The following is a 23793-nucleotide window of genomic DNA, read 5'->3' as shown; positions in this document are numbered from 1 at the left end:
TTATCACTCAACATTGCTCCAAAATAACCTAACGAACTGCACAAATTAGAAACCGGATACAACCTACCCACCGCATCGTAACTCATGTCTCCATTCCCCCCATCGGCTAAATTAATCAAAATTCAAAATCACAAAACCCCACAATCTTGAAGTTGAACGACCTCGCTAAAACCCTAAATCTTTGCAATCCACCAGAAGAATCGATCCGTTTAACATGGACATGGATCCTCCGAAACGAGAAGGAGACCGACCCATCAAAGACAAGATCTCTTTAAGCCGCAGAAACTGGAGATTCATCAACATTCGAATCACTCTCACCGCAACAACCACTCTCCAAATCTCTATCTTTAAGAAACGAAGATAGTCCGCTCCCTCCTCCACGTCGCCGTCTCTTCCCGTCGCCCCGAGTTCCGCTATTCTTGCTTTCCTTCTCCTCTCCTCGATTTTCTCTTCCACTTTGTTTGGTTTTGTTGAGAAAACGAGGGAAAATTATGATTTTTTTTATTTTATTTTTTTTTCAGGTGGTGAAAATACTCTCAAATGTTGATGAGTCGGCTAAGGGTGATCAACTCTGCAGATGAAGAAGGGTGGGCTCCCATTCATTCGGCGGCTAGCATTGGTAATACGGAAATTGTGGAAATTTTGCTGAGCGAAGGTTAGAAACTTCATACTTATCTTCAAATAGCTTGTAATGGTGATGTTGATGGTGTTTTTTGATTGTCTTTTTTAACGCTTGAATGTGTTTTTTAGTGAATATTTATTGGGTTGTTTTAGATCATGTCGTCGACTGTTAAATCAGTAATTTTATCACATAAAAATTCTGATTTATGCTCCTGGTTAGAGAGCTGATGTTAATTGAAGAATGATGGTGGCGTACTGCTCTTCATTATGCTGCCAGCAAGGGATGTTTAAAGATTGCTGAACTCTGTCTCACGCGCGGGTCAAAATTAATTCAAAGGACAAGGCTTGTAATTCCCCTATTAGTTTTATCATCTCATAGGAATTGTTTTGTGTGTTTTCCTAACCTTATGACACTGTCTAAGATAGTTTCTGTTTTATTTTTAATAATTGATACTTAAACACTTTGTATTCGTGTGGTTGTACCCCATTGCACAGGGCAGCTAGCTTGGGGAATCCAGAGTTGTGTGAATTCTTAATTGAGGAAGGCAGAGGTTGATGCTACTGATAAAGCTGGTCTAAACTCCACTTAGGAATGCATGATTTGCGAAAACAAGAGGTAAATCTTTTGTTAGAATTACTCGAGAAGTATGCTCACAGTTATCTCAGTGGCTTCTTTCCCCTGAAGTGTATTGTACTTGACCTATGTTGTGATTGGCCCCCTATTAGTCCACAATTGATTATTTTTTCTTAATCTATTGTGCAATTTGCAAGATATCATTTAATCTTGTTGATAGTTTTTTGTTTCTGGATTACAGGTAGCTCTGCTTCTAGTAAGACATGGAGCAGATGTCATATGCAAGACAATGAAGGGTTCACTGTGCTTGGTCGGCGTCAAGTGATTTTAGACCAATATTGCTTGATGCTGCTAAGCTATGCTTGAAGGATGAATTCTTAGAGTTTGTAATAGAATTAGATGGTGTTTTGACGATAAGTGGCTGATTGTGCTTCCTTGCTGAAGGAATGCTTTGTCAGGACTGAGCAATGTTGGGGGGTAAAACAATGATAGAATGTCGCCATTCAACTTCAGCTATTGCCCAACCTCTTAAGAATGGATGTGGACTTTATTTTCATTTATTTTGTCAAAGTCTATGCTGTTGTCTACTCTATTTTATTCCCTTTCCCTAAGCGGGTCTTTGAGGCTAACACAGCTTAAGCCTAAACATCTAGATTTAATACATGCAAGAAGGCAGCACACATTGTGGTGTGGAATTATCAATAAACAGGAAAGAAGAAAGAAAATGTGTGCCCTTAAACAGTCTGTTTGATGGTCTTGGAATGATGATCCTGGAAGTTTTACCTGTTGGATTGAGTCTTAGCTTGAAACCTCTCAGATGAGAGTGGTCTTCTAGATTTTTGAAGACAACATCATGTCGTAGTGTTAAGAGCATTCTAGTTAAGTTTGCAAAGTCAAGGCTTGATATGAATTTTTTTTTAACTATGAGTACGTGTAGTTTTTGGTGATTTGGGGTCTGGATTGTAGTTAGTTTTGAATTGTTGTGTTAAAATTGCAATGGTCTTAATTTTTATTGGGACAGTTGCAATGTCGGTGTTGACATTTTGTAACTTGATTAACATTTTTGCTTGCCTCTTCAGCTGCCTGTGGCTTCTGTTCAAAATTTCGCATTCATTTTTGGCTGTTTCGGACTTCAGTCATTGTTTGCACTGTGTGGTTTGTGAATAATTTCTGCGCGTGTGGGGACAAAGAGGGAAAAAGGAGGCCCACACCCAGTAGCTAACAAAACAACCTAATGGTCCTAAAGCTGGGAGATATACATTCTTGGAATAACAGATAGAAGAGAGGGTGACACAGTAACTCTTTCTTCTCTATTTTCTCTCTTCCAAGTTCCGTAGCCATTTTTCAGGCATAAAGAAAGATGTCAACTTCGGATGAACTCACACTCCTATCCACATGTAGCTATCCTCCCAAGCTCTGGTATGGACATTTGATGCCCTTTCTTCGACTAGCTGCAACACTAGTTCAACATCACTGCCGTGTCACTTTAATTACGATCTACCCCGACTGTCTCAGCTGCAGAGTCCTAAAGTTATATCTCTCTCTCTTCTCTGCTTTTCCTCAGATAACTGAAAAGCAGTTTCATCTCCTTCCTTTTGATCCCACTTCAGCCACTTCTGTTGACCCTTTTATCTCCATGTGGAAGCCATTCGTCGTTCATCTCACTCTCACTCCTCACTGCTCTCCTCTCATCAATATCCCTCCTCTCTCTGCCCTTGTCTTGGATGTTACCTTGACTTCCTCTGTTCTTCCTTACCACAAACATAGGTCTCCTACATTACATCATGTTCACATCATCGGCGAGATGTGTTCTTTTCTGCGAGTCTTTTCCCCCTTAGTTGCATCGAAAACCGGTTCTGGTTCTGTTCAATTCGATGACGTTTTTGAAATTCCAGGCCTTCCTCCAATTCCCATTTCATCAAATCCCTCCGGCACTACTAAATTTAAATAATCTCTTTAGTACTGACTTTCATACAAAACGGTCAGAGCTTCGCCAAATCTAGTGGGATTTAATTAACTCATTTGAAGCACTAGAAGCCGACATTCTACATGGGTTAATGGCAAAAGAGCTGCAGATTGGCTTCCACCCTTCTATGGCATTGGACCACTTTCGCCATGCGATTTTGAGAAAATAGAGTGCAGTGCGCCTGTGAAGTGGCTTGATGACCAACCGAGGGGCGGTCGTGTATTTAGTTTTTGGCATAGGTCCGCCTTGTCAGTGAACAAATAAAGAGCTTGGAGATGGCTTAGTAAGGATGGGTGTAGATTTATTTGGTGGTGAAATGTAAGAAAGTCGACAAGGAGGATGACGAAAGTTTGGATAATTTGCTGGGTCCATGAGCTCATGGAGAGGATTAAAATCATGGGTTGGTGACAAAGGAGTGGGTAAATCAACAAGAGTACTGGGTCACGGGGTGTTGGCGGGTTTGTTACTCATGGTGGATGGAACTCATTGTGGAGGCTGCGTGGGACGGAGTACCAATGTTAGTATGGCCACAGCTGGGGATCAGAAGACAATGCAGAGGTAATTGAGAGATGGGTTGGGATGTGGGTCAAGAGGTGGGCTGGGTGACAGAGCGAGTGGTGAAAGAGAGGATATCGAGAAAAGAATTAAGATTTGATGGGAACGACCAGTGGAGAGTGGGAGCTAAAAATATTAGAGAAGAGCAAGAAAAGCTGTTGGATTTGGGGCAGTTCTGAGAGGATGTTGGAGGAGCTATGGAGGTGAGAAGAATAGTAGCATAATATGATGGTTGATGACTCCATGTTTTGGCACCTAGGCTAGCAGTAGCAGCCCACTTTATCACTAATTTGTTCTTACTTCTCTGTTGTTAATTAGTAGATGTAAGCATTGATAGCTTCATAGACAACGAAATAAAATCAGCGATTGTACCTTATTGTTTTAGTAAGCAAATCCTGGTGATTAATATGTAATACTACTTAAGTGTAGCCCATAACAGAATGCCACGAGTGCATTTTTATCATATTTTTGTTGACCGTTTGTTTTTCCCTCCAACCATCCATGGTTTCCTCCGCATGGTCGGCTCTCTCTTTTACCAATTACGTACGCCGCGAAGATCCACTGTGGCTGCAACTTGCCAGTGGGCGCAAAATGAAATGAATTCTCCGTAAAGTTCATATCAGCACGCATAAGGAGAGACCACATGTTATACCCTAATTGCTATTTGCTACAAATCTATCCATTCTCTGCTGCAATTAACCAGTACTTATATTAAGGCAAAACACATATTTACCCCTGTCACTTGAGTAACGACTTTTTCCCACCGAAAATGGCATAATAACACTTTCTCACTCTTCTACTTTTAAAATTCCTCAAACACCCAAACGTCACATTCGGCCAATAGTTTTCTGTTAAAAAAACGTGATATTTTACTGTAAGATGAAAAAAACGCTTTACTCTTCTTCCGTTTCTCTTTCTAGTGGCCTGTGCTGCGGGCCTAAGGCGTGTATTTGGGATGGTGGGGCATTTCTCAACATTGGCACACCAAGTCTAAAAAGTTGGGATAACCTCAAAAGAAGGTGAAAACGTTTGGGAAAACTCTCACAAACCACCAAACACCCTCTAACACTCCAAAAGATCTCCAATTTCACCAAAACTACTCCAAAAAAACTCCAATTGCAACCCATGGTTGGGGCAATCTCTCAAACACTTGGCACGCACCAAGGCTAAAAAAGTTGATAACCTCGAGAGAAGGTGAAAACGTTTGGTAAAACTCTCACAACAACACCAAAAACCTCTAACACTCCAAAAAGATCTCCATTTCACCAAAACTACTCAAAAAAACTCCAATTGTAAACCCAACATAAAAAAACTACAAGAAACCCTAGGGTTGGCCCGTGCAATTGTGGTCAATAAGCATGGGTCCAACTTATTAGGGCTTTTGTAGTAGAGAGATTGTTGAGCCTTTTAGAGGTGGTAGATTGGATTTTGGTGGTCGGAGTTGGTTGGAATTGGTTTGGAAGTGGCGATTAAAGGAAGAAAAAAGGTGCAAAAACCGATGAAAAAAGGGAGATATGGAGGGAAAAGGAGGTGTGGGTTTTGTAGAGGAGATTGTGAGGAATCATAGGTGGTTTTGGAAGTGATTTTGGACGCCGCAATTAGTCAAAAAAAGGCAAAAACCGTCGATTGCAATGTTGCTAACGTGCACCATCCCTTGCTAACACGTACCTCTCTATGTTCAAGCCATATTCTGGCCAGTTCTGATGACCAAAATCACTCCTATGACCATCTTGCCCTTATTTACAATAGATTTTTTGATCATCCTGTCCTTCTTCGTAATGAGCTTTACGAACAAAATTGTGCTTTAAATATTAGGGTGATATTTTAAAAGTTATAGAGTATTTTTAATGGTGTTTTTTTTATTTTAAAGAATATTTTTCATATAAATAAAGAGTTTTTTTATTGATTTTTAAATATAAAAAATAATTTTTTTATTCAAATCCAATACACTCTTTAAATTTTATGAGAGAAAATATGTTTTTTCAAGAAAAAAACTTAATAAGAGAGATAAATCATAAATAAAATGCATAGAAATTTATAATTTATTTATTTAAAATTAGGAAAAGAGTGAAATTTGACTCTCTAAACTCACTCTTTAATTTATATTTAAAGAATAAAGAGTCAGTCGGACTCTTATTTTTATGGATAAACTCTTTATAATAAAAAGTTTATATATATATATATATGATGACCATTTTGAAAAGGTAGAATTCTTTCATTTTGACACGTCTGCAAATTGTCCGACACATGGATGTGTTTGATTGGTGATTATGTGGATTGTTTACATTTGGAATTTTGGATAGATGTTATTGGTGATGATGCGGAATAAATTGATGAGTTGAATTTGATGATATATGTGGCTTAATATAATTGGTGTTTGATATTGTTTGTTATTAATGATAGATATTAATAATTTTATTGATTGTTATATGTTTCACATTGATAATAAATATTGTCATTTACATACAAATAAATTTATGTGAATCTAAAGGGTTTTATACATTGTATGTCATTCACAATACATTTATGTGAATTTAAAGGGTTTGTGAATATGAATAGTTTGATAAGTTTTTATTTTGTTATATGTTGCTATTTAATATAAATGGTTAGAGATATTTATGAGAATATGATGTGAATTTAAAAGGTCGGTGAATATGAATGGTTTGATAATAAATTAATGGTTATATTTTTTGGGCATCCCAACGGTTTAATCCCTTCACATTCAGCGCCTAAATACAAACACTTCATAAGATGCTTTTAGCTTCTTAAAGTTTCATCTTCATCTATAAAATGCATATATGGAATCATTTCATTTCGTTTCATTTTCATCCCAAACTGAAGAAGAAGAGAAGACTTGCTCAGAAACATTCACTTCAACAAGAAAATCTTAGGCAACCATGAAGCAGTCGCAGTGTGTTATTCAAAGTTGACTCCCTCACGATATTGCCCTCAAGATTGCTTCATTCCTTGAGGTTTATGCTTTATTCATCAAGTATAATGATAAATGAATTCATTTTTTTGTTTGTTTCATAAATTTGGTAACTTTTGATGATTTAATTATCTTATTTTGGGGAAATTAAGGAACCAGAAGTGTGTGTTTATGTTTTCGTTGCTTTCTAATGATCAACTCCCCGTTGCGGCCACGCTCCATGCCCTACAGATTCGGACCCATCATAACCACCATAGCACACAGCTAAGGAGCTCACCTAATCAGGTAGATATGATAGATTTTATTTTATTTTATTTTATTTTATTTTGTTTTGTTTGTTTCAATATTTTCCTTATTTCTTCAATTGATTTTTAATGGTGGTGGAGCTGATTTACCGTAGGCTGATGAGGTTGTTTTTGAAGCCATTGTGAATGATTCTAACAGATTTCATTTCTTTTTTGTTTCCTTCTCATTATTTTCTTATGATATGTTAGAATAAGGCGTGAGGTTATTATATTTGTATTGTGAGATTACAACCTTTTGTGTAACACAAGAGTTGTGCTAGAAAACTAAATGAAATGTATGATCAATTGAGGAGTGAGTAAATTCGATTGCTACTGGTCGTGCTTTTTGGAACCAGCATGGTTATTGGTGATAGCATTCTAACTCCATCAGTGTTTCGTATTATTTCTTTCATACATTATATNATTGCCATTGCCATCTAGCCCTTGAACCATTCCATTCCAAACCACTACCACAGCCGACCAAACTTCTTTTTTTTCTTCATCTCCCCTCCTCCGCCATTACCAAACTGCTCCCTCATCTTCTTCTCATTCATCTCCCCCTCCTCTGCTATTACCAAACTGTCAGTGCCACCGTCGGTCGTTTGTTGTGTTTTTTGACGATGATTCATCTTTCATTAAACTGCTCAGTTTACCCTTAGCCTTGATCCATCTTTCCCTAGTTCAAATTTGGCCATATTTGGGCCAAAATTGCTGATTCCAATGACCAAAACCCACCAACGTGCAATCACTGTCTCAGGCCAATTAAGTCTGATTCTGTCCTCGTCCGACACCCCTGACAGCACCGACACACTCCCCTTAGTCCACTCACCAAAACCCCTTTCATCCCCCACCTAATCTCACCACCATTTGTTGACCACCGCCCACTGTCTTGACCCACGAGTTTCAAGCTTTTCTGGTTGAATTTGTTGACGAAAGTTGCCCCCAACCTCACCATTAGCCTCATCAGAGTCACCCCACCAAAGCCCCCAACCTCCCCTACCACAATTGCACGTTGACCACTGCCGCCAACTCCTTAGGGTTTCACGCAATTATCGTGTCTTCCCAACAAAATTTCGGTTGCTCCTATCATTGAAAATCACCCCCCCCCCCCCCCCCCCCCCCCCCTTTTCTTTTTTGCACCACCAGCATTCCATCTCCAAAACCCCCAAAATTCCCAGCCTTGGTCGACCATTTTAATATTAAATTATAATAAATAACTATTTCAACCTTCAACCGTTAAAAGAAAAGAATGGTATTAATTTAAGGGTGAGAATCTAGAGTATATGAAACTAAGGGTAGAAACTTGCTATTAGCATGGTGTTTGCTCAACAATGAAAATATATAATTAATTCTTACCTACAGGCTACCACTGATCTGCAACCAGATTGAGTGTAATGAGACGCGGCAAAGTCGCTTCGCATTTGTTGAATTTTATGTATTCCAATTTAACTTTCGCCAGGCCCCTCCTCTTTGCCCAACTCCAGGTTGGACCATTGGGGGGTTTAAGTGCCATCTTGGAATTTCAATTTCAACATAACATATTCATCAAGGGGAAAGTTAGAACTTTTTAACATAATTTATTAAATTTGGAGTTTTGTATGCAAGTTGGATGAAATATGACGACATTCTGTTTGTGTTGATAGAATGACAACATAATGACTTGAAAGGATATCTAAAATCCTTATATAAGGGGAAGCAACATAAGAAAAATGAAAACATCGTTGAGTTTCATGCTGCTGGTTACATACAACAGATTGTAAACCCCAGAGGAGTGCCACCTGAGAACACAGATTCATTAATTGGCTTTGACTGCTATTGCTGCAACTATATATGTATATATACATATATACAGATCAGAAAGATGGCTAGTTAATGTTGTTTGTGTTCTCAGGTCACCCCTTTGGGGCACCCTGTTTTGTTCATCTTCATCTTCATCATCACAATTCAACTCTACTCTCAACTAATGATCTCACTCTACAACTGCAAACTGCTATTTTTAATTTATTGTTTATGAAAAAAACGCCTAACTCACTTTCTCTTCTGTTTCAAGGAATTTAATGCAGATACAGTCTCATGACAAGAGAAGTGTAAAAAGCCTCCCATCAGAACTCAACACATTATCGCAATTTGGTCTTCAAGCTAATCAGTGGCAATTTTCCTTAATTCTTTGTAAATTTTAATGATTTATCAGCTGAGACAAAAAAAAAGAAATTTACCACTCAGAATGACAACATTGTTGACTTTAATAATGTATGCTTTATAGAAGGAAAATATTACAAATTCTCTAATATTAATCTTTATTTTTTAAAATTTTAATTAAAAAAATATTCAAAAGCATGGTAAAAATCGACTTATCTGGCAACATATTTTTTTTTGGTGACCTAGCGAAAGACCGGATAAATCCGGACGGGTAAATCCTTTCAATAGTCATGTTTGGGAGACTCAGGAATTCATGTTAGACTTTTTACTACCAGACTACTAGTCATGGTTATTCACATCAACATTGCTCCACAAATAACCTAACGAACTGCACGAAATTAGAAATCGGATACAGCCTACCCACCGCATCGTAACTCATGTACTCCATTCCCCCATCGGCTAAATTAATCAAAATTCAAAATCACAAAACCCCACAATCTTGAAGTTGAACGACCTCGCTAAAACCCTAAATCTTTGCAATCCACCAGAAGAATCGATCCGTTAACATGGANCTGTCCAGCAGCTTCCCCGTGGGTTTCAACACCTCTTCGCCCCGGCGAAGCCTGGAACACTAAACTCCTTCTATTTTCAACCAATTTCAAGGCAAGTATTCAACATACCACTCAATCAAAGGCCAACCAAACAATAATACTAATAAACCGGCTCAAATAAGAGCAAAAGAAGAAACATTAGCTACATACCTCAAGTGGGGCGTCACACAAAGTCACCCCACCAAAGCCCCCAACCTCCCCTACCACAATTGCACGTCGACCAGTGTCGCCAACTCCTTAGGGTTTCACGCAATTATCGCGTCTCCCCAACAAAATTTTGGCTGCTCCTGTCATTGAAAATCTCTCTCTCCTCCCCCCCCCCCCCCCCCCCCCCCCCCCCCCCCCCCCCCCCCCCCCCCCCCCCCCCTTTTGCACCACCAGCATTCCCTTTCCAAAACCCCCAAAATTCCCAGCCTTGGTCGACCGTTGTTTACTGGCCGCCTCTTCCTTTAGGGTTTTGCAATTTTGGTGAATTTTGGGATTGATTGGTGTTTGTTTCAGAGGTTTTTGAAAAGAGATTGAGATTTGTAGTTGTTTGGAAGTTGATTTTGATTGATTTGGAAGTGTTTGTGTTGATTTTTCTGGGTTTTTGGATTAATCCCGGCTTTGGTGATTGAAGTTTTAGTAAGGAAATCACGCAGCGGAGGAGGTCATGGGTGGTTGTGCAGTTGGGCCAAATTTTGGTCAAACGGGGGCTGGGGGAGCGATTCCTATCAGGTTTGGTGGATTTTTCGGCAAGAAAGCAACCAAAATGGGCAGGGATGATGTGAGGGTTGAAGAAGAGGGTAGAGGTCGAGGTGGAAAGGATGTGGAGAGAAATTTGAGATGTAAGGGTTATTTGTAATTTTAATATCAAATTATAGTAAAAGATTATTTTAACCTTCAACCGTTAAAAGAAACGAAATAATGTTAATTTAAGGGTGAGAATCTATAATATATGAAATTAGGGGTAAAAGTTTGCTATTTCGCTAATTTGTGGGTGGGAGTGGCGTTTGCTCAACAGTGAAAATATATAATTAATTCTTAGCTACCACTGATCTGCAAGACTGAGTGTAATGAGACGCAGCAAAGTCGCTTCGCATTTGTTGAATTTTATGTATCCCAATTTAACTTTCGCCAGCTCCCTCCTCTTTGCCCAACTCCAGGTTGGACCATTGGGGGGTTTAAGTGCCATCTTGGAATTTCAATTTCAACATAACATATTCATCAAGGGGAAAGTTAGAACTTTTTAACATAATTTATTAAATTTGGAGTTTTGTATGCAAGTTGGATGAAATATGACGACATTCTGTTTGTGTTGATAGAATGACAACATAATGACTTGAAAGGATATCTAAAATCCTTATATAAGGGGAAGCAACATAAGAAAAATGAAAACATCGTTGAGTTTCATGCTGCTGGTTACATACAACAGATTGTAAACCCCAGAGGAGTGCCACCTGAGAACACAGATTCATTAATTGGCTTTGAATGCTATTGCTGCAACTATATATGTATATATACATATATACAGATCAGAAAGATGGCTAGTTAATGTTGTTTGTGTTCTCAGGTCACCCCTTTGGGGCACCCTGTTTTGTTCATCTTCATCTTCATCATCACAATTCAACTCTACTCTCAACTAATGATCTCACTCTACAACTGCAAACTGCTATTTTTAATTTATTGTTTATGAAAAAAACGCCTAACTCACTTTCTCTTCTGTTTCAAGGAATTTAATGCAGATACAGTCTCATGACAAGAGAAGTGTAAAAAGCCTCCCATCAGAACTCAACACATTATCGCAATTTGGTCTTCAAGCTAATCAGTGGCAATTTTCCTTAATTCTTTGTAAATTTTAATGATTTATCAGCTGAGACAAAAAAAAAGAAATTTACCACTCAGAATGACAACATTGTTGACTTTAATAATGTATGCTTTATAGAAGGAAAATATTACAAATTCTCTAATATTAATCTTTATTTTTTAAAATTTTAATTAAAAAAATATTCAAAAGCATGGTAAAAATCGACTTATCTGGCAACATATTTTTTTTTGGTGACCTAGCGAAAGACCGGATAAATCCGGACGGGTAAATCCTTTCAATAGTCATGTTTGGGAGACTCAGGAATTCATGTTAGACTTTTTACTACCAGACTACTAGTCATGGTTATTCACATCAACATTGCTCCACAAATAACCTAACGAACTGCACGAAATTAGAAATCGGATACAGCCTACCCACCGCATCGTAACTCATGTACTCCATTCCCCCATCGGCTAAATTAATCAAAATTCAAAATCACAAAACCCCACAATCTTGAAGTTGAACGACCTCGCTAAAACCCTAAATCTTTGCAATCCACCAGAAGAATCGATCCGTTAACATGGACATGGNGCAAAGTCGCTTCGCATTTGTTGAATTTTATGTATTCCAATTTAACTTTCGCCAGGCCCCTCCTCTTTGCCCAACTCCAGGTTGGACCATTGGGGGGTTTAAGTGCCATCTTGGAATTTCAATTTCAACATAACATATTCATCAAGGGGAAAGTTAGAACTTTTTAACATAATTTATTAAATTTGGAGTTTTGTATGCAAGTTGGATGAAATATGACGACATTCTGTTTGTGTTGATAGAATGACAACATAATGACTTGAAAGGATATCTAAAATCCTTATATAAGGGGAAGCAACATAAGAAAAATGAAAACATCGTTGAGTTTCATGCTGCTGGTTACATACAACAGATTGTAAACCCCAGAGGAGTGCCACCTGAGAACACAGATTCATTAATTGGCTTTGACTGCTATTGCTGCAACTATATATGTATATATACATATATACAGACCAGAAAGATGGCTAGTTAATGTTGTTTGTGTTCTCAGGTCACCCCTTTGGGGCACCCTGTTTTGTTCATCTTCATCTTCATCATCACAATTCAACTCTACTCTCAACTAATGATCTCACTCTACAACTGCAAACTGCTATTTTTAATTTATTGTTTATGAAAAAAACGCCTAACTCACTTTCTCTTCTGTTTCAGGGAATTTAATGCAGATACAGTCTCATGACAAGAGAAGTGTAAAAAGCCTCCCATCAGAACTCACCACATTATCGCAATTTGGTCTTCAAGCTAATCAGTGGCAATTTTCCTTTATTCTTTGTAAATTTTAATGATTTATCAGCTGAGACAAAAAAAAAGAAATTTACCACTCAGAATGACAACATTGTTGACTTTAATAATGTATGCTTTATAGAAGGAAAATATTACAAATTCTCTAATATTAATCTTTATTTTTTAAAATTTTAATTAAAAAAATATTCAAAAGCATGGTAAAAATCGACTTATCTGGCAACATATTTTTTTTTGGTGACCTAGCGAAAGACCGGATAAATCCGGACGGGTAAATCCTTTCAATAGTCATGTTTGGGAGACTCAGGAATTCATGTTAGACTTTTTACTACCAGACTACTAGTCATGGTTATTCACATCAACATTGCTCCACAAATAACCTAACGAACTGCACGAAATTAGAAACCGGATACAACCTACCCACCGCATCGTAACTCATGTACTCCATTCCCCCATCGGCTAAATTAATCAAAATTCAAAATCACAAAACCCCACAATCTTGAAGTTGAACGACCTCGCTAAAACCCTAAATCTTTGCAATCCACCAGAAGAATCGATCCGTTAACATGGACATGGATCCTCCGAAACGAGAAGGAGACCGACCCATCAAAGACAAAGATCTCTTTAAAGCCGCAGAAACTGGAGATTCATCAACATTCGAATCACTCTCACCGCACAACACCTCTCCAAATCTCTATCTTTAAGAAACGAAGATAGTCGCTCCCTCCTCCACGTCGCCGTCTCTTCCCGTCGCCCCGAGGTCCGCTATTCATTGCTTTCCTTCTCCTCTCCTCGATTTTCTCTTCCACTTTGTTTGGTTGTTGAGAAAACGAGGGAAAATTATGATTTTTTTTTATTTTATTTTTTTTATCAGGTGGTGAAAATACTCTCAAATGTTGATGAGTCGGCTAAGGTGATCAACTCTGCAGATGAAGAAGGGTGGGCTCCCATTCATTCGGCGGCTAGCATTGGTAATACGGAAATTGTGGAAATTTTGCTGAGCGAAGGTTAGAAACTTCATACTTATCTTCAAATAGCTTGTAATGTGGTGATGTTGATGGGTTGTTTGTGATTGTCTTTTTTACGCTTGAATGGTTTTTTAGTGAAATATTTATTGGGTTGTTTAGATCATGTCGTCGACTGTTAAATCAGTAATTTATCACATAAAAAGTTCTGATTTATGCTCCGGGACTGATTATGAGCAGGAGCTGATGTTAATTTGAAGAATGATGGTGGGCGTACTGCTCTTCATTATGCTGCCAGCAAGGGATGGTTAAAGATTGCTGAACTTCTGATCACGCACGGTGCAAAAATTAATTCAAAGGACAAGGCTTGTAACTTCCCCTATTAGTTTATCATCTCATAGGAATGTTTTGGTTTCATTTACCTAGACATGCTAAGAAGTTTCTGTTTTATTTTTAATAATTGAATACCTTAAACACTTTGTATTCAGGTTGGTTGTACCCCATTGCACAGGGCAGCTAGCTTGGGGAATCCAGAGTTGTGTGAATTCTTAATTGAGGAAGGGGCAGAGGTTGATGCTACTGATAAAGCTGGTCAAACTCCACTTATGAATGCAGTGATTTGCGAAAACAAAGAGGTAAATCTTTTGTTAGAATTACTCGAGAATCAGATGCTCACAGGATTATCTCAGTGGCTTCTTTCCCACTGAAGTGTATTGTACTTGACCTATGTTGTGATTGGCCCCCTAATTAGTCCACAATTGATTAGTTTTTTCTTAATCTATTGTGCAATTTGCAAGATATCATTTAAATCTTGTTGATATTTTTTGTTTCTGGATTACAGGTAGCTCTGCTTCTAGTAAGACATGGAGCAGATGTCGATATGCAAGACAATGAAGGGTTCACTGTGCTTGGTCGGGCGTCAAGTGATTTTAGACCAATATTGCTTGATGCTGCTAAAGCTATGCTTGAAGGATGAATTCTTAGAGTTTGTAATAGAATTAGATGGTGTTGTGAGTGATAAGTGGCTGATTGTGCTTCCTTGCTGAAGGAATGCTTTGTTAGGACTGAGCAATGTTGGGGGGTAAAAACAATGATATGAATGTCGCCATTCAACTTCAGCTATTGCCCAACCTCTTAAGAATGGATGTGGGACTTTATTTTCATTTATTTTGTCAAAGTCTATGCTGTTGTCTACTCTATTTTATTCCCTTTCCCTAAGCGGGTCTTTGAGGCTAACACAGCTTAAGCCTAAACATCTAGATTTAATACATGCAAGAAGGCAGCATACATTGTGGTGTGGAATTATCAATAAACAGGAAAGAAGAAAGAAAATGTGTGCCCTTAAACAGTCTGTTTGATGGTCTTGGAATGATGATCCTGGAAGTTTTACCTGTTGGATTTGAGTCTTAGCTTGAAACCTCTCAGATGAGAGGTGGTCTTCTAGATTTTTGAAGACAACAATCATGTCGTAGTGTTAAGAGCATTCTAGTTAAGTTTGCAAAGTCAAGGCTTGATATGAATTTTTTTTTAACTATGAGTACGTGTAGTTTTTGGTGATTTGGGGTCTGGATTGTAGTTAGTTTTGAATTGTTGTGTTAAAATTGCAATGGTCTTAATTTTTAGGAAAATGATAGAGTTATCTAAAAGTTTATATCGAATTTGTGCACCGAATGACGTAGCAAAATCCTGACCGTTGATTAATATTAACTGATAATAAATCAACGGTCAGGATTTTGTTACGTCATTTGGTGCACAAATTTGGTGCACACCCGTTGTTGATAACTGTAGCATTACTCTAATTTTTATTGGGACAGTTGCAATGTCGGTGTTGACATTTGTGACTTGATTAACATATTGCTTCCCTCTTCAGCTGCCTGTGGCATCTGTTCAAAATTTCGCATTCATTTTTGGCTGTTTTAGACTTCCGTCATTGTCTGCACTGTGTGGTTTGTGAATAATTTTCTGCGCGTGTGGGGACAAAGAGGGAAAAAGGAGGCCCACACCCAGTAGCTAACAAAACAACCTAATGGTCCTAAAGCTGGAAGATACATTCTTGGAATAACAGATAGAAGAGAGGGTGACACAGTAACTCTTTCTTCTCTATTTTCTCTCATCCAAGTTCCCTAGCCATTTTTAGGCATCAAGAAAGATGTCAACTTCGGATGAACTCAACTCCTATCCACATGTAGCTATCCTCCCAAGCTCTGGTATGGGACATTTGATGCCCTTTCTTCGACTAGCTGCAACACTAGTTCAACATCACTGCCGTGTCACTTTAATTACGATCTACCCGACTGTCTCAGTTGCAGAGTCTAAAGTTATATCTCGTCTCTTCTCTGCTTTTCCTCAGATAACTGAAAAGCAGTTTCATCTCCTTCCTTTTGATCCCACTTCAGCCACTTCTGTTGACCCTTTTTATCTCCAGTGGGAAGCCATTCGTCGTTCATCTCACCTTCTCACTGCTCTCCTCTCATCAATATCCCCTCCTCTCTCTGCCCTTGTCTTGGATGTTACCTTGACTTCCTCTGTTCTTCCAGTTACCACAAACATAGGTCTACCTAATTACATCATGTTCACATCATCGGCGAGAATGTGTTCTTTCTGCGAGTCTTTTCCCCCTTATGTTGCATCGAAAACCAGTTCTGGTTCTGTTCAATTCGATGACGTTTTTGAAATTCCAGGCCTTTCTCCAATTCCCATTTCATCAATCCCTCCGGCATTACTAAATTTAAATAATCTCTTTAGTACTACGTTCATACAAAACGGTCAGAGCTTCGCCAAATCAAGTGGGATTATAATTAACTCATTTGAAGCACTAGAAGCCGACATTCTACATGGGGTTAATGGCAAAAGAGCTGCAGATGGGCTTCCACCCTTCTATGGCATCGGACCACTTTTGCCATGCGAATTTGAGAAAATAGAGTGCAGTGCGCCTGTGAAGTGGCTTGATGACCAACCAGAGGGGTCGGTCGTGTATGTTAGTTTTGGCAGTAGGTCCGCCTTGTCAAGTGAACAAATAAAGGAGCTTGGAGATGGCTTAGTAAGGAGTGGGTGTAGATTTATTTGGGTGGTGAAATGTAAGAAAGTCGACAAGGAGGATGACGAAAGTTTGGATAATTTGCTGGGTCATGAGCTCATGGAGAGGATTAAGAATCATGGGTTGGTGACAAAGGAGTGGGTAAATCAACAAGAGATACTGGGTCACAGGGGTGTTGGCGGGTTTGTTACTCATGGTGGATGGAACTCATTGGTGGAGGCTGCGTGGGACGGAGTACCAATGTTAGTATGGCCACAAGCTGGGGATCAGAAGATCAATGCAGAGGTAATTGAGAGAAGTGGGTTGGGAATGTGGGTCAAGAGGTGGGGCTGGGGTACAGAGCAGTTGGTGAAAGGAGAGGATATCGGAGAAAGAATTAAAGATTTGATGGGGAACGACCAGTGGAGAGTGGGAGCTAAAAATATTAGAGAAGAAGCAAGAAAAGCTGTTGGATTTGGTGGCAGTTCTGAGAGGATGTTGGAGGAGCTTATGGAGGAATGGAAGAAGAATAGTAGCATAATATGATGGTTGATGACTCCATGGTTTGGCACCTAGGCTAGCAGTAGCAGCCCACTTTATCACTAATTTGTTGTTCTTCTCTGTTGTTAATTAAGTAATGTTGAGCATTGTTTGATGTGTAATAAGCTTCATGAAAACGAAATAAAATCAGCGATTGTAACCTTATTGTTTTAGTAAAGCAAATCCTGGTGATTAATATGTAATACTACTTAAGTGTAGCCCAATAACAGAATGCCACGAGTGCATTTTTATCATATTTTTGTTGACCGTTTGTTTTTCCCTCCAACCATCCATGGTTTCCTCCGCATGGTCGGCTCTCTCTTTTACCAATTACATACGCCGCGAAGATCCACTGTGGCTGCAACTTGCCAGTGGGCGCAAATGAAAATGAATTCTCCGTAAAGTTCATATCAGCACGCATAAGGAGAGGACCATGTTTATACCCTAATTGCTATTTGCTACAAATCTATCCAATTCTCTGCTGCAATTAACAGTACTTATATTAAAGGGCAAAAAACAAATTTATCCCCTGTACTTGAGTAAACGACTTTTTCCCACCGAAAAATGGCATAATAACACTTTCTCACCTTCATACTTTNAAATTTTAGTAGATTAATTATTGTGAAATTAAAAAATTAAATCTAAAATAATAAATAAGATTTAATATAAAATGTGAAATTTATAACAGTAATATATTTAACCACAACAATTTTAACTATATTTTCTTTAAAAAGCAGATTTAAATCTTTAGGTAATGAAACGGAGTGTGGACAGGTCACAGCCATCAAAATTTTGTAACCCTAGAATCACTCGTAATCTTTTTCTTTAACACCCCTGACCATCCTCGTTTTCCGTTTTTATTCCAAACCGTAGGCTCGTTACCGAACCTTAGGTTCGGAATCATCACAGATTTATACGGCTGAGATTTCTTCGCCTAGTTACACTCAAAACGTCACGCTCGAAGCTGAAACGTATCTCTCGTTCACGCTCTCTCTAGAATCTAGTCGATTTGATTGGTACTGTCTAAGCGGAGATCTATGGCGGAGCACGCGGCGGAGCACGATTCTCTTATGGAGAAGATCGCCGATAAGATCCAAGGTCACGATTCCTCCTCCTCCGACTCCGATGACGACAAGCCGTCGCCTGTCGAAACTGTTACGAACAAGATTTACAGGCTCTTCGGCAGAGAGAAACCTGTTCACAAGGTTCTTGGCGGTGGAAAACGTACTCTCTTAAACTCTGTCTCTCTTTGTTTCAATAGATGTGAATATTTGATACAATGATTGGTTTTTTTTTTTTCTTTTGTTGTGAAAATGGAGGATCTGATTTAAGTATATTAATTCATTTTTATTGAAACAGAATCGGGGGCTAGATTTATACGATTAGATAATAAAGCTACGAGTTTTACGATTAAGATTTGGTACGATTATCTATGTATGTTGCAATTAGGGCTTGTGTATTCTTGTGGGAGGGGATCTTATACGTGTCCCACGTTATTCCTGGAAAATGAACGGTTCAGATTTCATTGTTGCAGGGAGTTTAGATTCAATTGCACAGGGGATATGAACCCACTGTGTCACTTCATGATTATGTGGTTCGTAATAAGAAAAATCACCTTTGATTTTTCCAAATGGAAAGGTTGAAGTGATTTAGCTGATTTATTTGGCAATGCCGCTTCATATGTTGTTCCCAGTAAGTCTTACTTCACAGTGATGTTATCATCACAATGAAGGAGATGGCATTAGAAATTGAAAACTTTGATTTGTCTGTATATCATTATTTAACCGTATATGAGTATTGCAGAACTCTTTAGCATGGATATGTGGAGTTCGCGTCTTGTAGTCCAAGACATGGCTAAATTAACATGTTAACTTGTTTCTGTGTCACACATTTTCCAGCTTTTGGTTGGGCTCTCAAGTCTATGGATGAAGTTGTCTTATATCATCGATTTTTAATCAATCAGGCATCCTAGTAATGCCTATTTTTTAACATATTATGAGCATACTTCTATTTTTCGAAATATAGTCTTCCAATTAGTTGAATTATGTTGCAATGTTTCTTCTTATGAATATTTTGAATATGAATTTTTTTGAAAACAACCTCCTTTGTTAGAAAATCGTGTATTGGATTTCTATTTGTTCTTTCCAAAATCAAACCTAGGGGAAAGGTTGTGCTGAAAGTTATGGTCTACTCACAAATGCACCCATGCAATTGTACACAATATATTTTTTCATCAATTATAATTCTCATGTCGTCAATCTTTTGTTACAGCTGCTGATGTTTTTCTATGGAGGAACAAGAAAATCTCTGCAGGTGTGCTTGGTGGTGCCACTGCTATGTGGATTCTCTTTGAATTACTTGAATACCACTTACTTACACTGGTCTGCCATATATTGATACTTGCTCTTGCTGTCCTTTTCTTGTGGTCCAATGCATCCAGGTTTATCAACAAGTAAGGTGTTGGGTATTTGCCCTATCATTAAATGTCTTTTGAATTCTATTAAGCCTTAAATTTCTCCTTTCTTTGAAATAGGTCACCTCCTCAGATTCCAGATGTTAAAATCCATGAAAAGCATGTCGTGGATGTTGCTTCTGCTCTGACATATGAAATTAACCGAGGCTTGGCTGTCCTGCGAGATATTGCATCTGGGAGAGAGTTGAAGAAATTTCTTGGTGTATGTTGCTTTAACAGCTCTACTGTTTTAGACATTAACTTCATGGTTGCAAGTGGTTGCAAGTGCTTGCATTTGTTGCTTGAGTTTTATTTGATTCACAGCAAAGTCCGGTGGCAACAAAAGCATACTTGGCAATAAACTTTACTATTTAACTCCATAGGCCACCACCCTAAGTATATGGTAAATTGATAACTACTGCATTGTTTTTTTATGCAATTGACATATTTCTGTTCTTTTGTTAATTAGGTCATTGCTGGTTTGTGGGTTATGTCAATCGTGGGTAGTTGGTGCAACTTCCTGACCTTGTTCTACATATGTAAGTGATCCGTTCATTATTTTTGCTTCTTTTTTTTCTCTTTTATAAAAGGAAGATGCTATTTTCTGCCTATTCTTTGGATTTTGAATTTGATTGTTGGAAACAGCCTTTGTTTTGCTCCACACCGTGCCTGTGATTTATGAGAAATACGAGGACAAGATTGATCCATTTGCTGAGAAGGCACTAATTGAGATCAAGAAGCAATACGCTGTGTTCGATGAAAAGGTTTTGAGGAAAGTTTTGAGTAAAATTCCCAAGGGTGCATTGAAGGACAAGAAGAAGGAATAGACAGACACATGAGTGGATCAAGGTTTTGACAAAATTTGGTGTTGTAGTTTATCATCCATTAGAATCTTTGGTTTCCTTTTTTATGTTTTAAAATAGCGTTTGAGTGCACACAATTAAACCAAATAAATATGTTATTGCAATGATTTTTAAATTTTCTTTCTGGGATTATTTATTGTTGTCATTTTTTTTATTTAGAGGATTGTCTTTGATGAACAATGTCCTCTATTAGGGTGTTGCAAATTTTATTGCTTTTTCTTTATATGAATTTAGTAGAGAACTAATTTTGCTTATCATATGCACAAGACTTTAACCTTAACTAATAATTTCGACATGAGAGCAAGACTCGAGAGTTGGTGTTTGATTATTTGCCCATTTGGTCATCATGTCGTACATCAAGTCGATTGCTATTCTTGACTTGATTTATTATAATTCCATCTACTATTCAAATGGCAAATGATCGGCTATCTGAATAGATATATTTTCTTTTATAAAATACTTGATAATAAATGTGGTACCAAAGAATTTGATAGTGTTATTCTACTGTGCATAGATAATTAAATGCAGTGCAGTCACTAACTGCAACCATGGTGTGGCAGTTGGAAGCCTTAGTTGCCTTCTCCGTGTGACCTTAAGTATACATTAGTACAAGGACTTAAATATACTCATTATTTAGACTTGCATTTTATAGAATAAATAATGCTATGTTTACTTATGATCTTTGTAAATATAAAGCATAGTAAAGGTATTATAAACATAGTACGGGTATCATATGTAATTTTAACAAAGGTGAGTAAGATGGTTAGTAAATTTGTGAGTAAGTATAATATTATTGGAGAATATTAATGGTGAAAAGAAAATGATGCAATGAAGAATGAACCAGCTTTATTAGGATTTTCTTGGCTTTTACACTGTTCATTAATTGGACAGGCCGGCCCATAACCGATTATCTGGACCCTTATAATGGGAAGCATAGTTTCTCTATTTTGGAGCCCAAAAGATGATAACTTTGTATCGCATTGTTGGGGCTTAAATTTGAGGTCTCATAGTCATACCCACTAACTCACCATTGTAAATAAAGCTTGAGATAATCAGATTCATCTAAATCTATTCTCTTTTTCAAAAGGTTGGACAAACATCCAACAAGTCAACAATAACTAAAGCTTAAAGCTAAGGTTCTTTACCAAAGCGAAGGTGGGGATTTATATCTCTTTCACGCATTAGCATGGTGGTTGTTTTGTCGATTAACCAAAGGCAAACACTATTTGTTTTGTCATCATGTTAAAACTGTTTAATAACACTATCAAATTCTTTCCTACCAAGCATAAAGACCCCACCCCTTCACAAAATTCTTTTGAGGAATTATTTGACCACCCTCCCCTACATTTCTGATTACTTTTTATACAATATCTACACCTAACAATACACAAGCCACCTGCAGCCCTTTGGGTCTCACCCAAAGAACTAAGTACAAATTTAAAAGTCTAAATAGTTGCCTAGTGAAAGGGAAAGAGAATTTCGATTCATACTGTAATATGATTATATTCACCTGATATGACTACAACAAATTTTTGAATTGATCTTGGTGGGGATCTTCAGTTTCTCCTTGTAAAGACAAACCAAACCCACATCATCATTTCTCAATTTCGGATTTTTTTTTTCAAGTTTATTGTCCATCAAAATAATATAAAAAAGAAAAGTCTGCTTGAGGTGGAGTTGGAGGGAGAGGACGTCAATAAATTTTTTTTTTTTTTTTTAAGTTTATTGTCCATCAAAGTAATATAAAAAAGAAAAGTCTGCTTGAGGTGGAGTTGGAGGGAGAGGACGTCAATAAAATTAAGCTGTGTGTAGACGTGCATGCCATAAACATGAGAGAATTAGAAATTATTAGGCAATTAGAATTGTTTATGATGAGAAATGTTGTGATAATCATGAGATTTTTATCCATTTAAAAAGAAAAAGAAAGTAATCATAAAACTTTGCTGGAATAATAAGTGATGAATGCAATGTATTATAGCTTGCAAATCTGAAGCTAGAAGAAAAAGAAGCAATAACATGAAAGCTTGGAGGCTTATTTTTTACTTTTTTAATACCCAAAGGAATTCAATTTATTAAGGTCAAATTAAACAATTGATGAGTTAACTTAATACAAATGGTTAAAAGAAAAAACACCCTAAAAAGATGATATTACATTCAAATGTAGATTTAAGTTGCAAGTTTATCTCAGATAACAAATTATAAACTAGGATCGATGAAGATGTATAGATCTTTGACGACTATAAAGTTATATTTTACGGGAGATTCATACGATACTATTTTCACAATTGCACATTTTCGCTACATCAATAACTCATTTCCTTTTTCCTTTTACTAAGTTTACTAGAGTAAACCCATTTGCACAATGTCCAACTTCCATCTCAAATCTAACTCATATGTAAAAGAAAACCCTTTCTGATTAGGGTTTTAAAGATTTATTCGAAAAAATATTGTGAACCCTTTGAATTAAAATTAAAAGGGTTATTCCCTTATAAACAAATGCAATATTATGAGTTGGTCAAAAGGAAGCTGACCTAAAAGAAACCATGTCTTTGTATTAAAGATTTGCCCATCTCTCATGCAATAATGGGTCCTTCACCAAAAAAGAAAGCACATTTAAGGACTCTCATCTAGATGAATAAAGGATATTATTCACAATCTTTATCAAATAAATCCAATTCTTGAAAGGAATAATTGTATAACTTTAATATGATTAGATCTTAAATTCAAATTATCATTATTATTTGTTATTTGTTATTCAAATGCCAAAGGAATAAGGATAAAGAACTTTCCCAAATGAAAAAATAGGGACCATTTTGAAAAGTAAAAAAAAGAATAAGGGAAAATATCAAAACACGCCCATCTTTTTTTATCTTTACAAGTCAAACCTTTTATGGGAAGGGCAGGAGAGTGATGCTGATGCAGCGTGAGGCAATTCTTTTCCTTGCCTTGTTTAAATCAAAATTCATTCTGACTTGGCAGATCTTTTAAGGCCTCTGTCACAAAAAGTTAAAGTTTTTCATCTCTATATACAACGCTCTTACGTTTCCTTTTCTTTTCTTTTTGGCCTTTTTCTCTTTCATTTTTCCTTTTCTTTTTCTTTTTTTTTCATTTTTTAACCTCTTTTTGGAAGTTTCCCATCACTCTCCTCAGTCCTCTCATCTCTTTT

General features: G+C 37.4%; 3 protein-coding genes and 1 pseudogene across 3 annotated transcripts; all 4 read left to right on the top strand.

The window, feature by feature from the left end:
• The first annotated feature begins 214 nt into the window (after positions 1–214).
• Positions 215–3146, top strand: LOC116127870 (annotated as a pseudogene).
• A 9916-nt stretch (positions 3147–13062) lies between these two features.
• LOC116127938 (26S proteasome non-ATPase regulatory subunit 10-like) lies at positions 13063–14933 on the top strand. The gene is given in 6 exon segments (XM_031413593.1): positions 13063–13462; positions 13465–13551; positions 13666–13798; positions 13997–14121; positions 14245–14391; positions 14598–14933. Coding segments are annotated over 6 exon segments (732 nt in total). The 5' UTR covers positions 13063–13357; the 3' UTR covers positions 14733–14933.
• Positions 14934–15734: 801 nt separating this feature from the next.
• Positions 15735–17417, top strand: LOC116127954 (UDP-glycosyltransferase 13-like). The gene has a single exon (XM_031413611.1). The coding sequence runs from the start codon at positions 15906–15908 to the stop codon at positions 17316–17318; it is 1413 nt and encodes a 470-aa protein (XP_031269471.1). The 5' UTR covers positions 15735–15905; the 3' UTR covers positions 17319–17417.
• Positions 17418–18163: 746 nt separating this feature from the next.
• LOC116127855 (reticulon-like protein B3) lies at positions 18164–20747 on the top strand. The gene is made up of 5 exons (XM_031413516.1): positions 18164–18536; positions 19584–19764; positions 19846–19987; positions 20234–20303; positions 20410–20747. Exons 1-5 carry the CDS (start codon positions 18350–18352, stop codon positions 20589–20591), a joined length of 762 nt encoding a protein of 253 aa, XP_031269376.1. The 5' UTR covers positions 18164–18349; the 3' UTR covers positions 20592–20747.
• The last annotated feature ends 3046 nt before the right edge of the window (positions 20748–23793 follow it).

The sequence above is a fragment of the Pistacia vera genome, unplaced genomic scaffold (assembly GCF_008641045.1).
Source record: "Pistacia vera cultivar Batoury unplaced genomic scaffold, PisVer_v2 Contig196, whole genome shotgun sequence".
In the NCBI taxonomy this organism is placed as follows: Eukaryota; Viridiplantae; Streptophyta; class Magnoliopsida; order Sapindales; family Anacardiaceae; genus Pistacia; species Pistacia vera.
Note: the sequence above shows the minus strand (reverse complement) of the source record. Positions and strands in the feature narration are given on the sequence as shown.

What these genes read in the sequence shown, in the direction of transcription:
- LOC116127954 (XM_031413611.1), top strand. Translation starts at nt 15,906, where the DNA reads ATGTCAACTTCGGATGAACTCAACTCCTATCCACATGTAGCTATCCTC.
- LOC116127855 (XM_031413516.1), top strand. Translation starts at nt 18,350, where the DNA reads ATGGCGGAGCACGCGGCGGAGCACGATTCTCTTATGGAGAAGATCGCC. An exon ending in GGTTCTTGGCGGTGGAAAAC is followed by an intron (nt 18,537 to 19,583) that starts GTACTCTCTTAA and finishes CTTTTGTTACAG; the next exon opens with CTGCTGATGTTTTTCTATGG. An exon ending in AGTTGAAGAAATTTCTTGGT is followed by an intron (nt 19,988 to 20,233) that starts GTATGTTGCTTT and finishes TTTGTTAATTAG; the next exon opens with GTCATTGCTGGTTTGTGGGT.